The sequence below is a fragment of the Grampus griseus genome (assembly GCF_964374135.1).
Source record: "Grampus griseus genome assembly, chromosome: 1".
Taxonomy (NCBI): Eukaryota; Metazoa; Chordata; class Mammalia; order Artiodactyla; family Delphinidae; genus Grampus; species Grampus griseus.
In genome coordinates, this window is record NC_139017.1 from 1,522,910 (window position 1) to 1,545,105 (window position 22,196).

The following is a 22,196-nucleotide window of genomic DNA, read 5'->3' on the forward strand; positions in this document are numbered from 1 at the left end:
ATCTTCCCAGCTTCTCGTTCGCTTGCAGACGCTCCCTTTTCCTGTATGGTAGGGTTGAGAAATGCCTCCCTCTCCCTTGCGCGGAGCCTCGGCGCCCATGCGGAGGCGGGCCTTGTTGCCTTGGCGACATCCCCAGCAGCCAATAGAAGCTGGAGGGGCGGGTCCGGCCAGGTCCTGTGCTGCCAAGGCGGGGTTCGCAGGTGAGCAGGCGTGCGTTGGGGGAGGGCTGCGGGGGTCGCGGGGGTCGCGAGGGCCTTGGGGTACGGGGCCCGCGGCCTGGCTGTGGGGTTGGGGCTCCCAGACTTCGCGCCCCAGATTCTCCCTCGGCCGGAGCGGGAGGAGCTGCGGGCGGTGATGAGGGAGGGCGGAGGAACGCGAGATGGGGGTCGCTGGCCGGCCTTGTCCGGCGGACCCGAGGCCCGTGGCCCCGCCCAGGAGGCCCCGCGGCCCGGCGCGCCAGGTGGGCTGTGGAAGTCGAGGCCTGGGGGAGAGGGACGCGCCTTCGCGGACCAGGCTTGGAAGGCCCAGGACCCCGGGCCCAGCTCCCACCCGCTTACCATGCCCGAGCAGGGCGGTTCGCTCCGGGGCCGAGGGTGCTGCGTGGCCGCCCGCCCCTTCTCCGCCTCAGTATTTCTCTTCCAGGTGGGCGGTCTTGCCGGCCCCGGAAGTCTGAGAAGCATGAAGCTCCTGTGTTTGGTGGCCGTGGTCGCAAGTCTGCTGGTGCTCCCAGCCCAAGCCAACAAGGTGCAGCTCCCATGCGCGACCACCCTGCCTGCGCCCCGGCATCCCGGGGGGGCTACTGCTCCAGCCCGGCCCCTCACTCCCCTTCGGGCCGTGCCGGTGCATGTTCTCTCGGCCCTAGGCTGCAGGCCTCCAGGAGAGGGGGCGTCTGCGGGGCACGCGTCTCGATCTGGCACGCCGGAGGTGGAATTCCGGTCAGGGTTCTGTGTTTGGGGAAGTTGTCTAAGTTCTCAGTACCTTCTTGCTTTGCTCTTGGGTGCCTACTGCCCTAGTCGGAGCTTCCAGTAGCCCAAGGAGTGGGCGTAATGTGAGGAGTGTGAAGTCTGCACAGATTGCAGGTTTCTGGGTGGAGGGGACCCACCCCCGAGCTGGGACTCGAGGTAACTTCCATTCCTTAGGGGTAATGGCCGGGAGCTGGGTTTGGGTAGGTCTCTGGAATTCGAGATTATGAAGGTCACTGAGGCTTTGAATCGGACTGAGCCTCGGTTTGTTTCCACTTCCTCCTGGGAATGCTAATTCGAATGCAAATTTTGTGTTGTTGTCTCTGACCCATTCCAGGGAGGGAGAACTTCCAGAGGGGTTGCTTGAGTGTTTCCATGGAAGCGTCCACTTTTTCTGGTTCACCCCAGCCTTCTCCTTCCCTGATCCTAACCTAGGAAGTTGGAGGTGGGGTTGGGGGAAGAGGCCAGCCGCCAAGACTTCTGGACCCGGGTACACACACAGGTGTGAGGCCCAGAGCAGAGGACTGCCACCTTGCTTGCTCCTCCCCCAAGCCCCCTACCTGGGAGCGGCAGCCCTGGGTGTGGCAGCCCTGGGTAGCCTGTGAGTATCATTCGCGCCCCCAGACAGTTTCTCGAGGACCCTGTGATGTAGCATCCTTCCTGCAGAAGTCGTTCCTGCTGAACTTGGGCATGGGGGCAGGTCAGGAGCGTTCATATGGTCACCTTGTGGAACAGGGAACTGAAAGTGCAGAGTCTTGCTAGAACTTGAACCCAGGGGCCCTGCCCACTTGATATGTGCTTTCTCTCGCAGAGTTCTGAAGATATCCGGTGCAAATGCATCTGTCCACCATATAGAAACATCAGTGGACACATTTACAACCAGAATGTGTCACAGAAGGACTGGTAAGGCATTGCCCAGGCTGGCCCTTGAGGTTGTGGGTGTTGAGTGGGGTTCACGGACCCCTGGAGGATAAGCTTGCTCTCCCATTTCTATGGAGAACCTTACAAAGGAATGTTTTGTCCCTGGTCACACAACCGATTAGAAATAGGGTCCGCGTGTCTTTAATTCCAGCTGAGGGGTTCCTGGTCAGAGGAGTGGATTTTGATTTGCTTTTTTTTTGGTACGCGGGACTCACTGTTGTGGCCTCTCCCGTTGCGGAGCACAGGCTCCGGACGCGCAGGCTCAGCGGCCATGGCTCACGGGCCCAGCCGCTCCGCGGCATGTGGGATCTTCCCACACCGGGGCACGAACCCGTGTCCCCTGCATCGGCAGGCAGACTCTCAACCACTGCGCCACCAGGGAAGCTCTTTGATTTGCTTTGATGTGGGTGTTTGTTCATATCTGCAAAATGGTAACAGAGAAGGCGGGAGAGGTAGACATTAGAGCCACATACCGGGGGATCTTTCGCCTACTTGCGTGCGCTTGGCGAAGCTCTGTTACATGCGTCATTTGATGCCAGTGTCTAACCACCTTGTAAGGCAGTGGGATGGGTTGTGTCCCCATTTTATAGCTGCAGAGATTGAGGCCCAAAGAGAATTTACATTATACTCCTGGAGTCTTGAATTCTGGATGCCTCACTTCAAGAAAGAGAGAAGTAATCAAAAAATCATTCAGAGAAAGGACATCAGCTTGTTGAAGGCACGTTTCAACATGCTCTCCTGGAAAGAACGGTTTAAGGAATAATAGTCTGAGAAGGAGAGGACTTGGGGACACACGCAGCTGAGAGGGCAGGAGAGGGGCTGGCGTGCTCTGAGGCGCACCGTGTGGTTTGGGTGTAGGACTGGGGCCAGCGAGGAGAGCTCCAGGGAACCAGATTGAAGTGAGTTGAGGGGGCATTTCCTGTGCAGGCCGTTTGAGGAGCAGGGGCGCCTCATCCCGGAGGGCTCTGAGCGCAGGTGCGGTGATACCTGCATCTGATCCCCGTGGAGCGGTTACGCCACACGGGGGAGCCCAGGTCAGCGTTGCCTCTACTTGGTCAGGTGTCAGGATCACCAGGTGGGCTTTGAGAAAATACAGAGTCCCAGCACCCCGTCCGCCATGATTTTTGGGTTCTTTTTTGTTGTTGTTTTTCCCAGCTTTATTGCGATGAATCAGACATGTGGCGTTGTATAAGGTTACGTGATTTGATACATGTATCTATTGTGGAACAAGGTTAGACAACACCTCCATCGCCTCACAGGGTAACCATGCAGGTGTGGGTGTGGTAGAACATTTAAGATCTACTCTCTTAGCAGCTTCAAGTGTACATAATTGTTAACATGTATTGTTAACGATAGTCACCATGCTGTATGTTAGATACCACCCCCCACCCCCCGCCCAAGATTTTGATTCAGTGAATATGGGGGTTGGGGCATGGCAGAAGCTTTTTCTTAAATAAGTGATTGTTAAATAAGTGATTGTGAAGCAGTTGGTCCAGAGCAGCATTTGGGGGTTTTGAACCTGTCCAGCTCCGAGTGTGTGATTTTTCTGAGAACCCGTCTGGTTAGATGCGGACTCTGGATCGACCCTGCCTGCCTTTCAATCTAGCTTTGCTCCTTGTTCGTTGTGAAACAAGTTACTAATCCCCAGTGTATTCAGCTTCTTCATCTGTAAAGCGGTGGCAGTATTTTGAGTATTAAATAAGAGTGTGTGTGTGTGTGTGTGTGGGCTCACGCACACTTGTGCAATGCATGTACAAGTAAGTATAGCACTTAGAACAGTTCCCAGCACATGGTGAGGCCGTATGAATGTCGGCTGATAGTATTAGTAATGTATATTGTTATGCCTTCCTAGAGGCCACGAAGAGGCCGACTTACGCCACAGCCCAAGAGGGAAGCCCCAGTTTCCTTCTGTCTTTGCCCGTCCTGATGGAGTTACAAAGCCCCAGGACCTGGAGCCCTGGGGAAGCCCCTGTGACCTCCTTGTATCTTGTGGTTACAGTTCAAATAGCGTCAGGAATAAACGACTAGATTGTCTCAGCCCGACACCAGCTACATCCCTCAGGCACCCCCACATTGTACCAGCACTGTCTGCACTGGGGCCAGAGTAAGGCCCCAAGCCAAGCGTGGATGCCACGGAGGATGGAGTCCTACCTGGACCTCTCAGGCTGTGGCTTATCTCCTTCCCCTGGGAAGGCAGCATTGGGGGGCTGCCTGAGGAACAGTTCCACGAAGGCTGGTGGGTGGAACCTGAGGCTGGGATATACACCCCAGGGTTCTGGGACCCAGTGACCCTGGCCTGTCAGGGAGGGGAGGCATCAGGGAGGGAGGCATTGCAGGCTGCCTGGAGTCCTGCAGGGGAGGGGTGGGGCCTGACCCTGTGATCCTAGACCTCAGGCCAGGGCCAGAGGAGACCAGGTGTGTCCTCAGGCCGCTTCCGCATGGTCCCTCCACTGCGAGGAGGACACCTGGGCCCTCCCCTGGTGGAGGGGTGTGAAGCCAGGGTGTCTGAGCGGCACAGGCCACGTTCCCGTGTTGCAGGCGCTCTGCCGTCTCATGCTGGGGGTCCTCGTGCCTGTGAGGGGCAGAAACCCCGACACCTTCTCCCTGATGGTGGAGCTCCCGAGGAGTGCACTAGAGAGACAGTCCCAGAGCTGGCTGGTACAGTGTCTCTCACACTTTTAAAAATACAGGCTTCAAACAAATCTGTTTTGGAAACACATTGTGTAGAAGTCAGGACTGCCCCCGCTGAGCAGAGCGACTGGGGCCCCTCCCTCCCACCCTCCGCACAGAGGGCCCTGGGGTGCCCCAGGAGCACATTTTGAAGGACGCTGATAAACACACACATGTCCTCACGTGTCCATGACGACACCGAGGCCCAGAGAAGTTACACACATCACCTGCAGAAGGCGGAGACTTAACCAGCTTGCCCTCCGGTAACCCTCTCCCCTACGGCGCTATCACTGATCCCCAAAAAGGGACACGTCACGGTTTCACTGATTCTCTGGGGAGAGAACACATCCCTGTGGGGAACCCACACGTCCCACTGGTGCACCAGAGTGACCTTCCAGACCCAGGGAGAAATCTGGCCCTCAGAGGCTGGTAGAGGCCCCCGGAGAGGGGAGGCCCCAGGAGTGATGCCCCAGTGCTGGGTGTGGACCTGGCCCTGTCCGGCGGCCCCTCCCCGGGCAGGGCCTGAGTTCCAGCAGGGAGCCACGTGCCCAGCGCTGGAAGTGGGGTCATCAGAGGTTCAGGTCAAATCACATCCTCCACATACGGACTTTTAGGGGGAGCAGAGGCTTGTGGAGGACATGCCAGCCCACGCTGTTGGCGCCTCTGCCAGAAACCCCGCCTGAGCCTCAGGGCCCCGGGACAGCCCGGGCCAGAGCTGGAAGGGCCTGGAGGGTCATCCAGCGCCACCCCTGCAGCTCCCAGAGGTGCAGCTCCCAGAGGTGCAGCTCCCAGAGGAGCTCGGGCCCAGGGCACCAGGCTCCTGGTGGGAGGGCCCGGCTGAGAGACAGCAGTGGGAGGGGATAGGGAAGTGGGGTTCAGAGATGTTGAAGACGGCAGTCACTGGCTTGTGGTGGATCCGTGGGTCAGAGGAGGCCTGACGGAGGCGCTGCCTGCCACGGGGACAGACCCTGGACCCGAGGGACTGGGGTGGGGTGGGGGTGGAGTCTGTGCCGCTGGGACACTCACGCGGTGAGTCGCGGAGGGCCAGGGCCTCGAGAGGCTGTGGGTTGGGAAAGGGGTTCCGCCAGCCTGACCCCTCAGAGACCCTCCCCTCCCTGAGGAGCCCCCCGGCTGCCCCCACAGCCCTCTGTCTGTTGCAGCAACTGCCTGCACGTGGTGGAGCCCATGCCGGTGCCCGGCCACGACGTGGAGGCCTACTGCCTGCTGTGCGAGTGCAAGTACGAGGAGCGCAGCACCACCACCATCAAGGTGCCCGGCGGCCGCCCCGCCCCACCCCCTCTTCCTGGGGGGCCTGCGTGGCCCCGCCCCGCCCTCCGTCCTGTCCTGTTTGCTTCTGCAGCGTTGCTCGGGGCTGGGGGGCTGGCTCGAGGCTGGCCTGGTCGCAACCCAGGGACCTCCTTCCCACCCCGCTTGGGGCCGCTCTCCCCTCTGACGCCATCACACTCGCGGGGGTACCTGGGAGGGGGGCTGAGACCCCTTCCCCCACGCTTCCCGTCTTCCTCTCCCTTCTCGCCTTCTGTTTGTTCAGTAGACATTTCCGGGACTCCTGCTGTGTCCCGGGCACCGTAAGGGATGATGGAGCGGAGGTAGCCCGCCCTCCGGAGCCTGCAGTCTAGTTAAGCTTCCAGAGCTGCGGGCCTGGCAGGATGGCCATCAGACGCCCCCCTTGCTTCCCCTGAACCCCATTCTCATGGGCATCAGTGAATTCAGGGGAGGTGGTGGAGTGGCCACCAACACACAGTGAGGACATGGAGAGGCCTGGTCCCTGGTCCCCTCCAGGCAGACGAGCCCCCAGCACCACCACACCCCAACCAGGGCGAGCCTGGCCGTGCTTGCGGATTTCCAGCAGAAGCCTCTCCTGGTCCAGCTCTTAAGCTTATTTCTGCGTGTCTGGTGAAGGGTCTGGAAATAGCATCAGGAAAGAACCCGCAGGAATTTGGCAGCAGCCCTGAGCCTGCCCTCGGGCTTCCCTTTCGAGGTTCTTTTGAAGGGGAAGTGGTCCTCACCGCTGCCCTCCCTGCCTGGCCCACGGTGCCCATCCTGTCCCCTCTGACGTGGAGACGGTTGCCTGTCCACCCTCCCTATCATCACCCCTTCCCCTCTGAGCTTATCCACTGGCCCCACGCTTGGGGGACCAGGTCCCCAAGACCTTAGATTGGAAGGGACTTCCTGACGTGGGGACCTCATCAGATACATCTTAATCCCCCAGTTTCCCTGTAGTCCTTGCTAAGAGACCAGAGAGAACCCCCTCCAGCTTCAGGCCCCCCCCCCTTCCTGGGGTACAGGCAAGAGTTCTGATCCTTCACCCTGGCTGAAGATGCCCCAGTCAGGGAGGCGTGTGGTCCAGCTGGACTTGGCTGTGGACTAAGCTCGGCTCCCGTCACAGCGTAGACACGGGGCTAGGGTCGCCAGCGACAGATGGCAGTTGGGGAGCAGAAGAGGCTTAGGAGTTGCAGTCACGGCAAATCTGGGTTCCAGGCACATCCACCACTTGGTATTCTTGGGACTGAGGGTGATGGCGTGGCCTGGGGGGCTCTGCATCAGGTGAGTGTCAGCCCCTGGGGGACATTTGGAGATGGACTGTGGCCCCAGTAACTGTGGTGTGTTACTGACCGTGGAGGGCAGTGTCCTGGGGAGTCCTGCCTAAGGTGCCCGGAGTACCCACACTGGGAAACATCTCATTAGCTTCCTTGACTCTGTTTTTCCTGTAAAACAAAAATGACTGCAGCTTGGGAGGCTCTCCAGGCCTGTAATTCTGCCCCAGCCTCACCTCCTGCTGTGACTGACGGTGGGGGGGGGGTGTCTGGCCGCGGCCTGTCCCCTCTGCCCCCTGAAGGTGACTCGCCCTCTTGGGACTGAAGCTCCCACCCCGTCACCCTGTGCTGCCCTCAGCAGGGCTCGGTTCTCCCCGCTCTGACGGGCGCTCCCCCTGCCCCCGTCTGGCCGGGCAGATTCCCCTCCCCGCTCTCCACTCCTGGGGGCGCCTCATCTGTCATCTTTGTGCTGCCAGAGAACTGGTGGCTCTTGTGGGGTCCCGACCACCGAGGGCACAGTCAGCAAAGGTGGGGTGGGTCGTTCTCCGCGCCCGCGGTCTCCTGGCCTGTCTGCAGGCAGCACTCGGGGCCACACTGCCCGGTGAAGACAGACTGCAAGGGAGGGGAGCGGCATCCCGCAGGGCAAGCTGGGTCCCTTCCGCTCGCAGGTCATCATCGTCATCTACCTGTCGGTGGTGGGCGCCCTCCTGCTCTACATGGCCTTCCTGATGCTGGTGGACCCTCTGATTCGAAAGCCGGACGCCTACACTGAGCGGCTGCACAACGAGGAGGAGAACGAGGTAGCGGCCCCTCCGCCCAACGCGGCGTCCCTGGGGCCTCGGCGGGCGGTCTTCCCTCCCCCAGCGCTCCAGTGGCTCCTCTCCCGTGTGGTGTCCTGTGCGTCACCGGACCGCAGTGTCTCCTCAGCGGGGCAGCCTTGAGTTTTCCCTGATTGGCGTCAGCAGCTTCAGCGCACGGGTCGGGGAGCCTCCTTGTCGCCCTGCATTCCTAGCAGAGGGCCAGTGAGCCCGCCAGGCAGCCCCATGTGGGTGCTCAGAGCTTGGTGTCAGGCTGACGGTGGACTTGGAGAGTGTACCCGGAGAGTCAGGGGAGCCCGGGGTGGGACACAGGAGGCGCAGGCAGCTCTGTGGGAGTGAGAGGTGGTGTGTGTCGTGCAGAGCTGTGACGGTGTCAGGGGCTCCTGGCCTGTGCCCCTCGAGCTCGCCCCCTCGGGCCTACACAGCCGCCACGTGTGCCCGAGACAGCAGTGAGGGAGGAGGGGTGCCCCAGAGGGTGGCATCTGCGGGCAGGTGGGGCTCAGGACGCTTCCTGCCCTGGGGACCAGCTGCGCGCAGGTGCGGAGAGCTCGGCCTCACCCTGGTTTACGTAAAGCCGGGGTGGAAGGACCACAGCCGGGAGGTTAACACGTGTAAGAGGGACTCTTCCTGCAGGGACACAGGTGAGCGAGGTGAAGGGGTGAGTGGTCACTAGAGCACCAGGCTTAGGCTGCAGCGCCGGCCGGCTGTCGCCCTTGAGAGCATCTCACGTAGCGGGTGGAGCTGGGAAGGGCAGGTTCCCGCCAAGAAGAGGGGCTGGGGCTCAGACCTCAGCGTGAAGCTGCCCGGCCGGCCGCATGGGGCAGGCGTGCACACGGCCAGGGAGGGAGGGGGCCTGGCCCGTCCCTGGACCCCATGGCCCCTCGGGGGTGGGTGCCCCCAGCCTCCTGCTGACACGCGCCCGGCCAGTGGCGCTGGGGCTGGGAGGCGGGCATGGGGGGGCCGGCAGTTGGGTGGTCTCTCTGCCCAGGAGGAAATCTCGCACGCCTACCTGGTTATTAACGCGCGGTAACAGTGGCTCTGCTGGGGGCAGAGCGGCGCGGGTGAGTACCCCGTGATTAGGGGATGCGTGCGGTAATTGCAGCCCTGGCTGGGGAGCGGCTGAGAGATGGGCCATGATTACACGGCTCCGCGGCCTCCCCGGAATGCGTGCCACCTGGCTGCAGAGCCCGAAGGGAGGGCAAGCCGCACGGCTCTTTATGGGCCCCGCCCTGGGCACCCCGGCTCGCCCCGTCCCTGTTTCTCTTCCTCCTGACATACTCAGGTCCTGCAGGTGCCCGTGTAGACAGACGCACAGACCTCGGGCCCGCCCTCAGGGGAAGGCTGTCGGGAGGGGCGGGGGAAGCTGGGGCTGACTTTTCCTGGGTGTTAGTGTGGGAAGGCTTCCTGGCAGCGGGGCTCTTCGTGGTGCGGCGGGGCCGCTTAAGTGCCGGGGCCGCTGGAGCTGAGTGGAGCGGAGACCGCGGTGGCGCCCGGGCCTGGGGCCGGCGAGGGGAGGAGGCCCTGCCTGGCTGAGCTGAATCTCTGGAAATGCTCTGAACAGCATTTCCCTTCAGAGGGATGGGCCCCCCGGGGCGGGGGGCTTAGCTTTCACCCCAGGCGGAAGAAAGTCAGCCTCTAGGCCTGTGCAACCCCGTGACCTTGAGAAGGCTCCCCTCCACACCCCAGGAGTCGGGGGGTCGATCGCATCCCAGCATGGGGGCCCTTTGGGTCGTCCCGCCATTCCTGTAGCCGGGAGCTCCTGCCCTGGGGCTCGAGGACAGAGGAAGGGGGCCTGGCCCACCGCGCTGAGGAGATGAAAGCCCCGCTCCCTCTGAAGGTGCCAGCCGGCCCGGTGGGCCCCCGGTGCGGGGCGCTGCCTTTCCTGATTCCAGCAGCATCAGGACTAATCCCCCGGCTCAGACGCCCTTTGAAAGGAGGAAGCCAGCCTTTTTGCTGGGGCAGAAACGGCAAACAGAGCTGTGCTAGATGTGTAGGTTTGGCCCCTTTTGAAGAGAGAGAAGGAAAGGTTCCTACAAGGCTGTGGGTGTCTGTGGGCCTCAGCTCTGCAGGGTCCTCCGAGACCACAGCCCACTGGGCGGGAGTGCGGGAGAGAGGGGTGTGCAGGAGTGATGGCAGCCGGGGACCCTCCCTTCCCAGGGCGGTGAGGAGCCCAAGAGGGACAGGGCCCTCGTCCCCCTGAGCCCAGAGCAGGAAGGGGGACGAGGAAGGGCAGGGCTGGCGGACGTCTCTAGAACGGCCGTCAGGACCTCGTGGCCCAGCCGTTAGCAGCGTGGCATTGGGATTGTGATCCTGGGCCGGAGTCCCAGCTCTGCACTCGCTGTCCTGGTGTTTAACCCTTTGGTTAGTTTTCCAAGTCTGAGCTCCTGTCTCAGCGTGGTTGCTGTGATGCCGTGGGGCCCTGACCTGAAGGGCCGCCCTCGCTGCAGGCAGGAAGGCTGAGGGATGGCGGGGCCAGAGGGCTTGAATGTGGGGCTCGGGAGACACGGGTCCCAATCCTGTGTGACCTTGGGCGGCAGAGCTGCAGGTGAGAGTCCCGTGGCCCATGAGCCGGTCTAGTGAGCCTGGGGATAATCCAGGTGCAGCACAGAGAGCGCCCGGTGCCCAGGGCCGCTCATCCTCAGGCCCGTCCAGCCCCGGTGGCAGGCGCCTCCCTCCTGGTCGGCAGGGCTCCCCCTCCTGCCCTCACTGCCCAGAGGCCCAGCTCGGGGCGTAAGAGGGTTGGAAGTGGTAGCATCTCTCCTGTGGCAGAGCGGGTGAGGACCAGGCCCCGCTCTGAGCGTTTCTAGGACAGGCGTGGCGTCTCTAATACCCGTTAATCAGACTATTAGCGGTGGAAGCGCAGAGCCTCTCAGCCGCAGCTTTCCCGGCTTAGGACCTGTTTGCCAAGACTTCACACGAAGGAAAAACAAGTGGTCCTGTGGAAATGCGGTGAATTCCAGCTGTTCCTTCACACGCTGCTCTAGGCTCCCTCTGCTTTCCCTCCAGACACTCTCCCGATGGGACAGGAGAGGCGCTTTTCCGCCCCGCCAGGCCTGCCCCCAGGCTCCCAGGAGGACGAGAGTGTGGGCAGGCCGGCGGGGAGAGAAGCCCCTGTAGCCCCGGAGCCGGGATAGCTCGGTCCTGGGGGGCCGACAGCCTCCCACAGGGGTCTCCAGTGCCCCCTCACCTAGACGGCCACGCAGAGGCTGGTCCTGAACCGGGAAGGGACGATCTGAAAAGTAGCGACACCGGTGACCTTTCAAGGGCAGGTTCCCCCCTCCTGCCTGGGGGCTCCGGGAGTGGGTCTCACACTGACAGTTGCTGTGAATTGGGCGCCTGTGATCTGCCGGGCACCGCTGAACGCTGTGCGCCCACCGTCCCCGAGAAGACGCTCCTGCAGGCTCCATCCGTGGGTGGGAAGCAGGTTCAGAGGACAGGGCGTCAGCCAGGGTCGTGCTGCAGGTCAGAGCCCAGGTGCAGAGCCGGGTGTGATGCCACAGTCATCTTCCCACCGTGAACTGCTGGGGAGGAAGGAAACTGAGCACCCCGCGGGCTCCAGCTTGACAGCAGTGTGCTGAGGACGTTACACGTGTTACTGTATGTAACCTTGCCGTACCCCGCTCCTGGGCATAAACCGTGTGTCAGGGTGTGGGGTGCCACCCACGAGGTCCTGAATCATGACCAGCACTGAAAACTGAGATGGAGCAGGGTAGAGGGCGTCAGGGGGCGTCATGCTGAGTGTTGTGTGTGCGCGTGTCTGTGTGTGTGTTTAGAAAAGCCTGAGAAGACCGGGTTTACAAAGTTGAAGCTTGGGGAAATCAAGTGGCTTGTCGGGGACACACAGCCGCTAAGTGGCCGAGGCCGGGAGAAGGGGGCAGCTGTAGAGCCCAGGGTCCTGGCTTCGAGTCTGATGCGCCGGCACCTGCCCCTGAGGTGCTGCCGTGGTCCTCGTCCAGCCTGGCAGAGCGGGCTCCCTCGGGGTCCCGGGCCGAGGGCTCCCGGGCCGAGGGCTCCCTGGGGGCAGCGTCCGTCTCTCACTCACCCTGGGCAGAGCTCTGGGCGGCAGTGACGACCTGCCAGCCTCACCGCCCGCCGCCCCCATCCCCCGCCCCTACCTCCCCAGCCTGGCAGCTGCATGGCGACAGAAGCTGTGCCAGCTCGGGGCATTGGAAGCAGAGTTGCAGTTGCTGGGCGGCCCTGGGCTTAGAGAGGTGTGCTAATCCCTTAAGAGGTGTGTGGCACGAGATGAGAGGCAAGGGAGAGCTGGGGAGGAAATCCCCCGGGCTGTGGGCCTGGCCCTTGGCTCCAGTTCCCCCCAGAGATCAGGTTCAGGTCCTGCAGGAAATGCATGGGCTCTGGAGCTTCAGAGGCAGAAAAGTGGTAATTAGGGGGAGATGCTGCCTTTGACGACAGCGGCAGTTCTGAGGGCGGGGTGGGGGGGGTGGGGCGGGGGGATGGGGCAGAGCGGGGAGGGCGGCCGGAGCGGCTCTGGCTCTGGAATGGGCACGAAGGGCGAGCTCCCAGCTCCACCCTGCAGACACTGTCCTTTGGAGAGTGAGCTGGGGTCCCAGGCCCGGCCCAGCAAGTCCTGGGGGTCTCCCCGCTGTCCTGGCCGTGGCCGGCAGGGCCGAGGGGTTCTGCAGTCCGCTACCAGCCGTGGGGGCACGTGGTGCCTCTCCTCGAACGACAGGGTCATCGCGTCCTCTCTGCTGACCCTCCGCGCTCCTCTCGAGGGTCAGGAGTGAGTCTGGGGCGCGGCCGGGCCTGACCAGAGCCCCCGCTTCCCAGCCCCCGCCCATCCTGCAGCCGCGGGCGCCCTGTGCTGGATGGGCCCTCGGGGAGGCCTTTGGGGTTGCTCTCCTGGCACTGTTTTCCATGTCAGGCGTTTGAGACCGCCCGGCTCGCGGTGCCAAGCCTCTTCTTCTTCCCGCAACAGGACGCGCGCTCTGTGGCGGCTGCCACCTTCTCCGGGCCCCGGGCGAACACAGTCCTGGAGCGCGTGGAGGGAGCGCAGCAGCGGTGGAAGCTGCAGGTGCAGGAACAGCGGAAGACAGTCTTCGATCGGCACAAGATGCTCAGCTAGGCAGCAGTGCCGCCGGGCCACGGTCAGGGCAGGGCCGGAGGCCACACGGAGCTGGCCACTCTCCCCACTCAGTGCTGCCCTCCGGGTCTCCCCCTTAAAGCCCGGGGCGTTTTTCCTTCTCTCTCTGTTTTGACATGTGCTCAGCTGCATAATCTAGGAAGAGCACTGGGCCCATGGTCTCGGTTTGCCTGCACAGGTGGTCTTCGGGGGGGAGGGCTGGGGGCCTCGGGACTGGAGCGACCCTGTCACCTTGCTCCCTCCTCGCCACCCTCCCAGCTCCAGACCTTGGGAGCTCGGTCATCAGGAGCTGAGTGTGGGACAGGAAGGCACGGCCGGCTTCCTCCCGGCCCGACTCCTCGGCCCTGGCCCGGCCTCACTCCAGCCCTCGGGACGGCTCTGCTGGGAAGGCTGATGCCACAGCGCGGCCGTCGTCCTCAGGGCACACCTGGACGCTGTTCCGGCTTCTCTCCCCCTTCCTCTTCTCCCATCAATGCAGGGAGAACCAAGGACCCTGCTCGCTCTGCCTCCTGGCCCCCGCTCCCACTTCGGAAGCCAGGCAGTGCCCCCCCCACCTCCCGCCCCGGTCTGCAATTGCTGAGCCGTTGGTGGGACCACAGGACCCCGAGGCCGAGTGGTGGCTCTGAGCACCTGGGCTCCTATCCGCAGATTGACACTTGCCCCTGAATTTCATTGTACCAGTGCATGGAGAGGAATGTCATCCTTCTGTTACCTGTAAATCAAGGAAGCCTCCTGAAATTGTCTTGTCTCACTTTGTGGATCTCAAGAGACTTCAAGGACTACGAGTGTTTCACAAGTGGACCCAGAGAGGGGACAGGAGCATTGTCCTTGAGGGGTCCAGGCAGAGAGGCAGGGCCCGCACAGTCCAGGTGGCTGTGGCGGACGGAGCCCACGGGGGGCCTGGGCGGGGTCGCTGCTCCTTTCAGGCTCCATTCCCTGCAGGGGGCAGTGGGTGAACTGGCCCTTAGGAACTACCCTGAGTTTGTGTTTCACCTTTGTGGGAGAGCCCCCTGAGACTCTGAACAGTGTCTGGTGGCAGTATCTTACAGATACAGTACGTGGCGCTCACTGAAAAGCCCGTATGTTTCCCCAAATGAAAACCAGCAGGTACTCGGGTGGGGGCAGCCAGGGGAAGGGTGCTGCCAGGAGAAGCTTCCAGGGGCCGCCAGGGCTGAGTCACATCCATCCGTCCGTCCCGGAAGTGTGGCAGGGGTGCGTCCGGGACCCAGGCAGAAACGGGCTTGGCGGCCCAGCTGCGTCTGATGGAATTTCTTCCCGCAGGGTTTGTCCAAGTCAATGTGTCGAGAAGGCTCCTTGTGGAGCCCTGAGCCAGGGTCTTGGTGGGGTGGGCATTTCAGTTTGCAAAGATGTGCCCAAGTTCAGAGCCATATACAGGTACTGAAGGGCACGGGCGGGGCTCCGGAGGAGCAGAGACTTGGGGTTGGCATTGGAAGTGAGCGAGGGACGCAGTGGAGGGGCGAGGTTGACGGGTCCTGGGCCAGTGTGAGGCTTGCGGCGGGTTAGCGGGAGGTACGTGGGCCGCAGGTGGCCGCGCAGAGGACACGGTGCCGGCTGCGCCTCCGCCCTCGTTTGCCCGGCGTACGCTTGGTGCCGGGCAGGCCACCCGCTGCTTCAGAGGCCTCGGTGGGCCGCGAGTTCTTCCACGATGGGGATGCTTTCCAACAGTGGGTAGATGGGTGTGTCGGCTTATCAATCACCAGTCCAGGACTTGGTGTCTCAGATTGCCAGGTACTCCTCTAAACCACCCTGCCCAGGGGAGACCTCGAGTGCTGTTGTTTCTCTGCGTGTTGGTTGAGTCCTGCAGGTGATCTGACCCGTCGGGTAGTCTTAAGGATCTGGTCTGTAGCAGGTAGCTGTTGTTATCTGTAAATAAGCCCAGTATGTGAAAATAAATTAACGTAAAAGATTAGGAATGATTCTTCAGTGTCTTAAGGACTCAGCCAGTAACTAGCCTCTCGATGTGCTTTGACTTCGCACACACGCTGGTTTCGGACAACTACTCCCGGTGTGCCTCGGTGACCTCGGAGCAGGGTCCCTGCGGCCAGCGCAGCAGAGGCCAGAAGGAGCTGTTCCCCGCCTCACCTGAGAAAGAAGTGCTTGTGTTGTGTTCAGAAGTCCTGTTTGTCTCCCATCAAACAGCCACACTGTTCTGCAAGGGTCTGTTCCCACCTGGGAAGAACTTGTTGGGTTTGGCCCTGGGGACCGAGCCTTGGAATTGGTCAAGCGACACATGCGGGGAACGGGGAGCGAGGGGCCGTCCCGCCCCTGGGCTCCCCCCTCCACCCCTAACCCGGACCAGCTCCTTCATTCTCTGGCTTCCTTGCGTCATTCTTAACCCGGTGAATCCCCAACCACGGGTCTCCAGCCCAGCCTGTCCCGTTCCCAGCGCCCTCCCGCTGCCCCCGCCCCTGCATTTGGCATTAACCCTAGGCAAGCTTCCTTCTCCCTAACGTGGGAAATCTTGCCTCACTGCTTGGGGAAAAGCAAGGCCGTCAGGGGTGATCTCACAATTTCCTCACCCCACCTGCAATTTTCCTTCCTATTTATCTGGACTGCTTTGACCTTGGAGATTGCTTCCTGTTCCAGGCCAACCCACCCGTCCCTTCTCCCTGGGACCGCCATCACCTCCAAGCTCGTCCTGTTGCCCGGTGCCATCCAGCCTATCAACACACTCAAGTCTCCCGTCCTGAAAGGGCCATCTGTGGGATCCACGCTCAGCTCTGGCTATGGGGGTCCCTTCCCTGTCCCCACTCAGTCCCTCCCCCGAGCCCTCCACAGGTGGAGGTGCTGGTGAGTGTAACTGCTGGACCCAGAGCGCGTCCTCGGCTCGCGCCCTCCCAGCCCTTATGCTGCGCTGACACTGGATCCTGCTCCCCAGATATGCAGCTTCCCGGGCCTCCCTGCTCAGACCGCTCAGCTCAATGTACAATTTAACGTGGAGGTTTTCTCCGAGGCTTTTCTCTCGGGTGGTTTCCTGACGTTAATTCTAGAATCTCCGACTCTAGCCCAGACCTGACCCCCAGCTCCAGATCTACCTGGCTCTCAGCCGGACCCTCCCTGCTGGGGCCCACAGAGCCTGTCAAAATCAGCACGTCCAAAAATAAACGCATCCTTGCCTGGAAATCGGCTGCTTTTAGTTCCTTTATCTGCGTCGGTGGTGCCACCCGTCGCCAAGGTGCTCAAGCCGGAAACCAGGGGCTCGTTGGAGACTTGAGTCTCCCTGGGCTGCAGGTCCCGCTTCCGGTCACTCACGAAGTCCTGGCAGCTGGGGCACCTGTTTCCTCCCCTCTGCCCGACAACCACCGCCCAGTTCATTATCTCTCCTGGGGTTCTCGTGGGGAGCACCGGGGAGCTCGCATTACTCCGATCACGTCACTTCACTCCTTCAAGACTCTCCAGGGCTCCCCGTGGCCTAGCCGCAGGGGTTATTTTGTTTGTTTTTGGCCACGCCTCGCGGCTTGTGGGATCTCAGTTCGCCAACCAGGGATTGCACCCGGGCCACGGCAGCGAAAGCCCAGAATCCTAACCACTGGGCCACCAGGGAGCTCCCCTAGGGCCTGAGTGCTTTACTGAGGCCATCGTCCACCAGCCCCTCTGATCATCAACCCCAGACAAATTGGCGGGAGTTACTGGTGGGGACTCTGAGACCCTTGGAGGGGCGTTGACGGCCCCCCAGACGCACGCTTACCTGGAGTGGAGGGGGCGCCAGCCATAGGTGCCCAGGAGGCTCTGCGTCCCTCCGCTCCCAAGCCCTGCCCTGGGCATGCTGAAGCAGGGGCAGAGCTTGAAGAGGTGACTGAGGGCCGGAAGAGGGATGCCCGGGCCCGGCTTCTCTGTCCATCCCTGGGCACCTGCATTCCGTGCCACGCAACTCCCACGGGCCAGGAGTGCCCGGGGGATGCCCGGGCCTGGAAGCGGGACGGACCTGGCTTCCTGAGCCCGCTCGGCCCTTCCAATCCCTCCTGTCCGAGGCAGCCTCCTTTTCCGTAATGATACTGCGGCCCGGGGCCTGGCCTGTAGTAAGTGCTCGTCAGACGAGGGGCAGGGACCAAAACCCCAGAAGGCTGGTCCTCCATCCAGTAAAGCGGGTGGGGCGTTAAGAGTGTGAGCTCTGGGCCAGCAGCCGGGTGCAGACCCCAGCTCTGCCTCTCACTACAGGGCCGCAGGCACCTCACAGGGGGTGTAAGGAACACGTCGTTACTGTGTCTAAGGCGCTTAGAACAGCCCTGCGGGGTGCTGGGTCTTCTGACTCACATCATCACTGTGACAGCATAACCCCCAGCTGCCAGCCAGGGTCTGTAGATGCCGGGGGGACTTCCTGCGCTGTGACATCCGAAACCCTGAGCCCTCAGCCAGATCCCCGAACTTCCCGGGGGACGATGAGTCCCGTGGCCCCCTGTCCCCGGGTGTGGGTCAAGCAGCCGGAGGCCGGCTGACCCGAGGCCCCTGGCCTCTTCGGCCTCCTGCATCAGGGCGGACGCGCAGGGTAAGGCTCCACCAGGCGTCCGGAGCCTGGCCCTGCCCCGGCCCTGCTGTCCGTCGCCGTGCGACCGGGCGCAGACGATCTGTCCGAGCGTCAGCTTCTCCAGATGGAGAGGGAAGACCTGAAGCCAGCCCGTGGTTCCCCAAGGGCGACCCACGTGTGCAAGGCGACTTCGGGTGGTGCCCAGAAGAGCGCTTTTTCTTCTCGTAGTTATGTGATTATCTTACTGTGCATTGGATCAAAATGTAACCAGCACGTGAACTGCATGATTTTGTGAATGTTCATGTGAAGGGCAAGTGAGAGGAGGGAAGTGGGCACACGTAAGGAAAACTATCAGGAAGACACCGAGTACAAGGGGTCCTCAGACATGGCAGAAACGGCAGAACTGGGGCAGAAGTTTTGGAAGGAGCCGCGTGCCGATGGTGCTGGTTTGGTGAGGCCAGTTGGTTTCTGGGCCACCATCAGCTCTGACACCTGTGGACAACTTAAGATTCCAGTGCCCCCCTTGGCCTAACAGGGTGACAGAGTACTGAGAGGGGGTCTTGACAATGCTCTGCTGGCCCGATGGTGCAGGGCGGCTCAGACCAGCCTCCAAACAGACCCCGGGCTGGAAACCCTGGACTTAACCAGAAAGGATTCATGGTGTAGCAGCCAAGCATGGCGACACTGGCCAGGCTGCCTGAGTCCAGGCCCAGCGCTGACCCTTCCAGCTGTGTGGCCTTGGGCAAGTTAATCTGTCTTTGTTTCCTCAGCTGAAAAGCGGGAATAGTAACTCACCTCACGGGGTGATGTGTAAGTGTCTGCTGGGTGTGGTTTGTGTCTGCGTGGCAGGGGCGTCTCCCCACTGCTGCTCAAGGGGTGCTGGGGGCCCCTCAGCCCACTCCCCACTCTCCTTCTGCCCGCGAGGAACTCAACATGCGACAGGGTGACAAGGCAGGGGCCAGGACACAGCTGCCCCCTTCCTGCTGACTCCCCCAGGTCAGCAGGCTTTGCCAGACAGAGCTGGGCTGTCGCTCCACAGGCCACACCAGCCGGCTGTGTGTCCTGGGCCAGCCCTGCCCGCTCGGGGTGCCAGCTTCGTCCGCTGACCACCGAGGAGGGTGGCCTGGGTGAGCTCCAAGGGCCCCTCTGGCTCAGCTGCCAGGTGGTCCTGGAGCCACGTCCCTGCAGAGGCTGGCGTCCTAGCTCCCGGTTCAGCCCCAGGGGTGCGCAGTGATCACCCAACACCCAAAATGGTATCATCAAAGCCAGTCTGGAGACGGGGCAGTCTTCCCCCAAGGTTGGGATTTCCTCACTGCGGACCCCGTGCACTGCCCGAGCGCCCTCCTGCTGCACAGACGCCTGTCTTAGAGGCTCTGGAGCTTCCCGCCCCCGGGCCGGGTGTGCCAGCCCTCCCTTGGCCCTGGGCCGGGCAGCCCTGGAGGACAGCATATCCACCGGCCCTGGGCTCCGGCCCCGAGCTTTGTGAGTCTTGCTGGGGGACTCAGGAGCCAATCAGCGGAGACTAGGGTGGCCCTCTCTCCTCCTCGGAGCTGATCCCAGATCACAGGTGCCCCCACCCCGCCCTTCCCCCTCCCCTTCTGGGTGTGTCACCGTTTGAAGCTTAATCAGGTAACGTGTACCTGGTTCCTGTGCCGGGGCGGGAAGCCGGCCAGAGGCGGCCGAGGACGCCGCGGGCGACGGCGGGACCCTGGCTGGTCCTCCGGGAGGCCCCGGTCACCGGCCCGGAGCGGAGCCACGCTGTGCGAGGAGCGGCCTCAGAGGTAACGGGCATCGTGATGGCTCCGCCGGCCTGGAGCACAGCTAGGCAGGGCTCGGTCACCTGCCCTGGGAGAGAAAGCAGCCGGCCACCTGCTGGTGGGGGCCCGCACCCACCTCCGCGGGGAGCAGGGGAGGTTAGCCGAGCTGCCCAGGGCATCGCCACCAGCGGGGCGTCTTTCTGGGTTGGGCTGGATGCCTGCCGCCTGCCAGTATCCAGAGACTAAAGTGTGGATTTTCTGGTCGGGGATCAGCTCGGGGGGGTGTCCTGGAGAGGAACTGAATGTGAGGGGTGAGGGCAGGGGAGAGCCTGTCCCGTGTCTGGCGTGGAAGCGGGCCTGGGTGTGCAGGGCAGCGGTTCGGGGCACTGCCTCTGGAGCGGGCCGCCAGGGTCAGATCCCAGCCCCGTCCCTTAGCAGCTGTGTGACCACAGGCCGCCGGCTTGGCTGGTCTCCCCCCCCCACCTGTTACATGGTACCTGCCTCGTCACACCATTGTGAGGGTCGCATAGGCCAAGAGGTCACGCTAGTGCCCAGCACAGGGCAAGGGCTGGGGAAATATCTTTGTTTTTTCTGTCCTGCCATTTATGGAAACATGAGCTCACTTAAACTCTCCAAGCCTTGGTTTCCCCATCTGCAAAATGGGGGATGAAAAGTCATCTCGAGGGGATTAAAGAGCTGCGAGCACCTGGCAGGTGCCCAGGGAAGGGTGCCCTGCCTCCTTGTCAGGTCAGCCGAGGTCTGTTCCTGTTAAGACTCCATGTTTCCCCCATTTAGGGCCTGTGCTTTTTACCCCACTCCCAAAGGAAGCATCTAGATAGAAAAGTTACACATTTTCAGGCCCACAACCTCTGCAGAGATGCTCCACGCAGACCTTAGATACCAGATGTGGCCCGTGAGAGCACCTGCTTCACGGTGACGCTCTCCGATCAGCCTGGGATACTCGCAGGTGACCACACGCGTGGGCACCCCCTGGGTGCCGGGAGCAGGGCCCACCCTGCCTCAGGCTGGGATGCAGGAGGCACGGGCCTGCCCTTCTTCTGAGGGAGCACGAGGCACACAGGTGGTGGTGGGGGAACAGCAGGCCAGGGGCCCCTGGGAGAATTCGGGGGAGAAAGAGAAAGAAAGAACAGGAGAGGTCGGGGAGTACTGTGGACAAGAAGAGACCCAGACTGTTCTGGAAGGAGGCGCAGGACGTGGATGGGCATTGGGAAGCGGGGCTGGCGCCCCAGGCGGGGAGCAGCCCCAGGCGGGGAGGGGAACGCCAGAGGAAAGGCGAGTCGTTCTGAGGACTGGGCTGGGGGCGCAGAGAGCTGAGGCCCCTCAGCGCCCAGCAAGGGGTGCAGGTCCAGGGAACAATGGACTGTCCCTGGGAGCCACGCGGTCAGAGCCATGCCTCGGGAGATGAGCGTGGCGATGTGCACGTCCAGAGCGGCTGTGAGGTCGGGGCCGCCGCCGGGAGCCAGGCAGGTGCTGGCGAGGATGCTTTCCGGTGGGCTCTCCCCCAGGACCGTGCTGATCGTCCCCCGCCCCGCCGAGGACGGATGGGCTTGCTCAAGGTCCCGGCTGGGAAGTGGCCCCAGAGCCCCTGTCGTAAACCACATTTTCCACAAGATGCAGAGAGCTCCGATTCTCTCTAAAACGTGGCAACTGCACGAATGAGACAGCCGGGAGGGTCCTGGGCATCCCGCACGCACAGGAGAGGGACCTGGGGGCCCACCTGGCGCCTGCCCCGGCCCTGCCAGCCACTTCCTCCCTGTGACACGGGGCTGAAGACCCCTTCCTTGTAGGGCGCGCTGACGACCCAATGAGACCTGTGTGTGAGCAGTGAGAGTTAGCTTCCCCCCTCCTGCAGACCGAGGTGTCACTGTGTTCCGGGAGCTCTGGAGCCAGGGTCACTTCCCACCTATAAACGCCCCAAATCGATGGTCGGGAGGGGCCTCGGGAAACCTCAGACATTTATTCTGTGGACCCAGGGTTTTTTCCCCCCCGCGAGTCACCTAGAAGGGAGGCTCCCTTTTGTGGCGAAGGGAGCCCCTTTCCTCCATCCCTGAGTCAGCGATGACCTGGGCCCCAAGCACGGTTCTCTGTCTGATGTCGGTGCTACAGCTGGCAGCAGGCCCGGGGGTGGTGGGGAGATGGCCACGCTGATGGCCCAGCGGGGTCGCGGCAGGGGGCGGAGGCTTCCGCACTGCCCCCTCCGCCCGTGAACCCCGCCCCAGGGGACCGGTCATCACCAAGGGAGCCTCAGGCACAGCCCCATTTCCCGTCAGAGCCGCTGTCCTCCGCAGAATCACCTGGTCTAGGCTGCTGGTGCCTTCTCGGCGCCCATGGGATGATTTCCCTTCCTCTTTTTCCCTTGAAGTTAGCACTGACTAATCCCAAGGGCTCAGAACTGCCCTGGAGGGCGTGCGTGTGCAGGCAGTGACCGGAAGGGCCTCACCGGAGGTGCACTTGACAGCAGTGTGCATCCTTCTGGCCAGGAGGCGGGCTGGATGCTGGGCTCCCGTGGACACTTTGGTCAGGGTCCCGCCTTTGCCTTCCCTTCCCCAGCCCCCGTCCTGCGCCCCCAGCGCCACTCCCATGAGGCTTTGGACCCCTTTGAGCTCTTCCTACACACACCCTCTCTGAAGTCCGGTGAGAGGCCGTTTTTCTGGGTAAGGCTTGTCCACCGAGTCGCATTAGCACTTATTGGTGGCTTTGGGCCAAGAGTTCAGATGTCCTGGCACCTAGGCTGTAGCCCCTTCCTCCCCCTTGAGGTGTAACTGACAGCAGGGGGCAGGGGTGGGGGGGTGAGGCTGTAGGAACGCCGTCTGGCGCAGACTTTCTTCCGAGTCTCAGGTTTACTCATTCTCTTGGGCTGTTAAGAAAGACTCGTTCCTGGACAGGACGAGGACGCCTGGCCAGT

The 22,196-nt window shown here is 62.4% G+C and overlaps 2 protein-coding genes across 2 annotated transcripts in view; one reads left to right on the top strand and one right to left on the bottom strand.

Annotated features, from left to right (window-relative positions):
• IGFN1 (immunoglobulin like and fibronectin type III domain containing 1) overlaps nt 1–560 on the bottom strand; it is a gene marked incomplete at both ends in the record, with an annotated part of 36,231 nt that extends 35,671 nt beyond the window's left edge. The window contains one exon of the mRNA XM_082667593.1: nt 265–560. Coding sequence (XP_082523719.1) covers nt 265–560 — 296 coding nt within the window. The remainder of the gene's footprint in view (nt 1–264) is intronic.
• Nucleotides 168–14,975, top strand: TMEM9 (transmembrane protein 9). The gene is made up of 6 exons (XM_082675753.1): nt 168–200; nt 643–744; nt 1,774–1,865; nt 5,714–5,822; nt 7,777–7,908; nt 12,863–14,975. The coding sequence occupies exons 2-6, from the start codon at nt 679–681 to the stop codon at nt 13,007–13,009; spliced, it is 546 nt and encodes a 181-aa protein (XP_082531879.1). The 5' UTR covers nt 168–200; nt 643–678; the 3' UTR covers nt 13,010–14,975.
• Nucleotides 14,976–22,196: the final 7,221 nt, after the last annotated feature.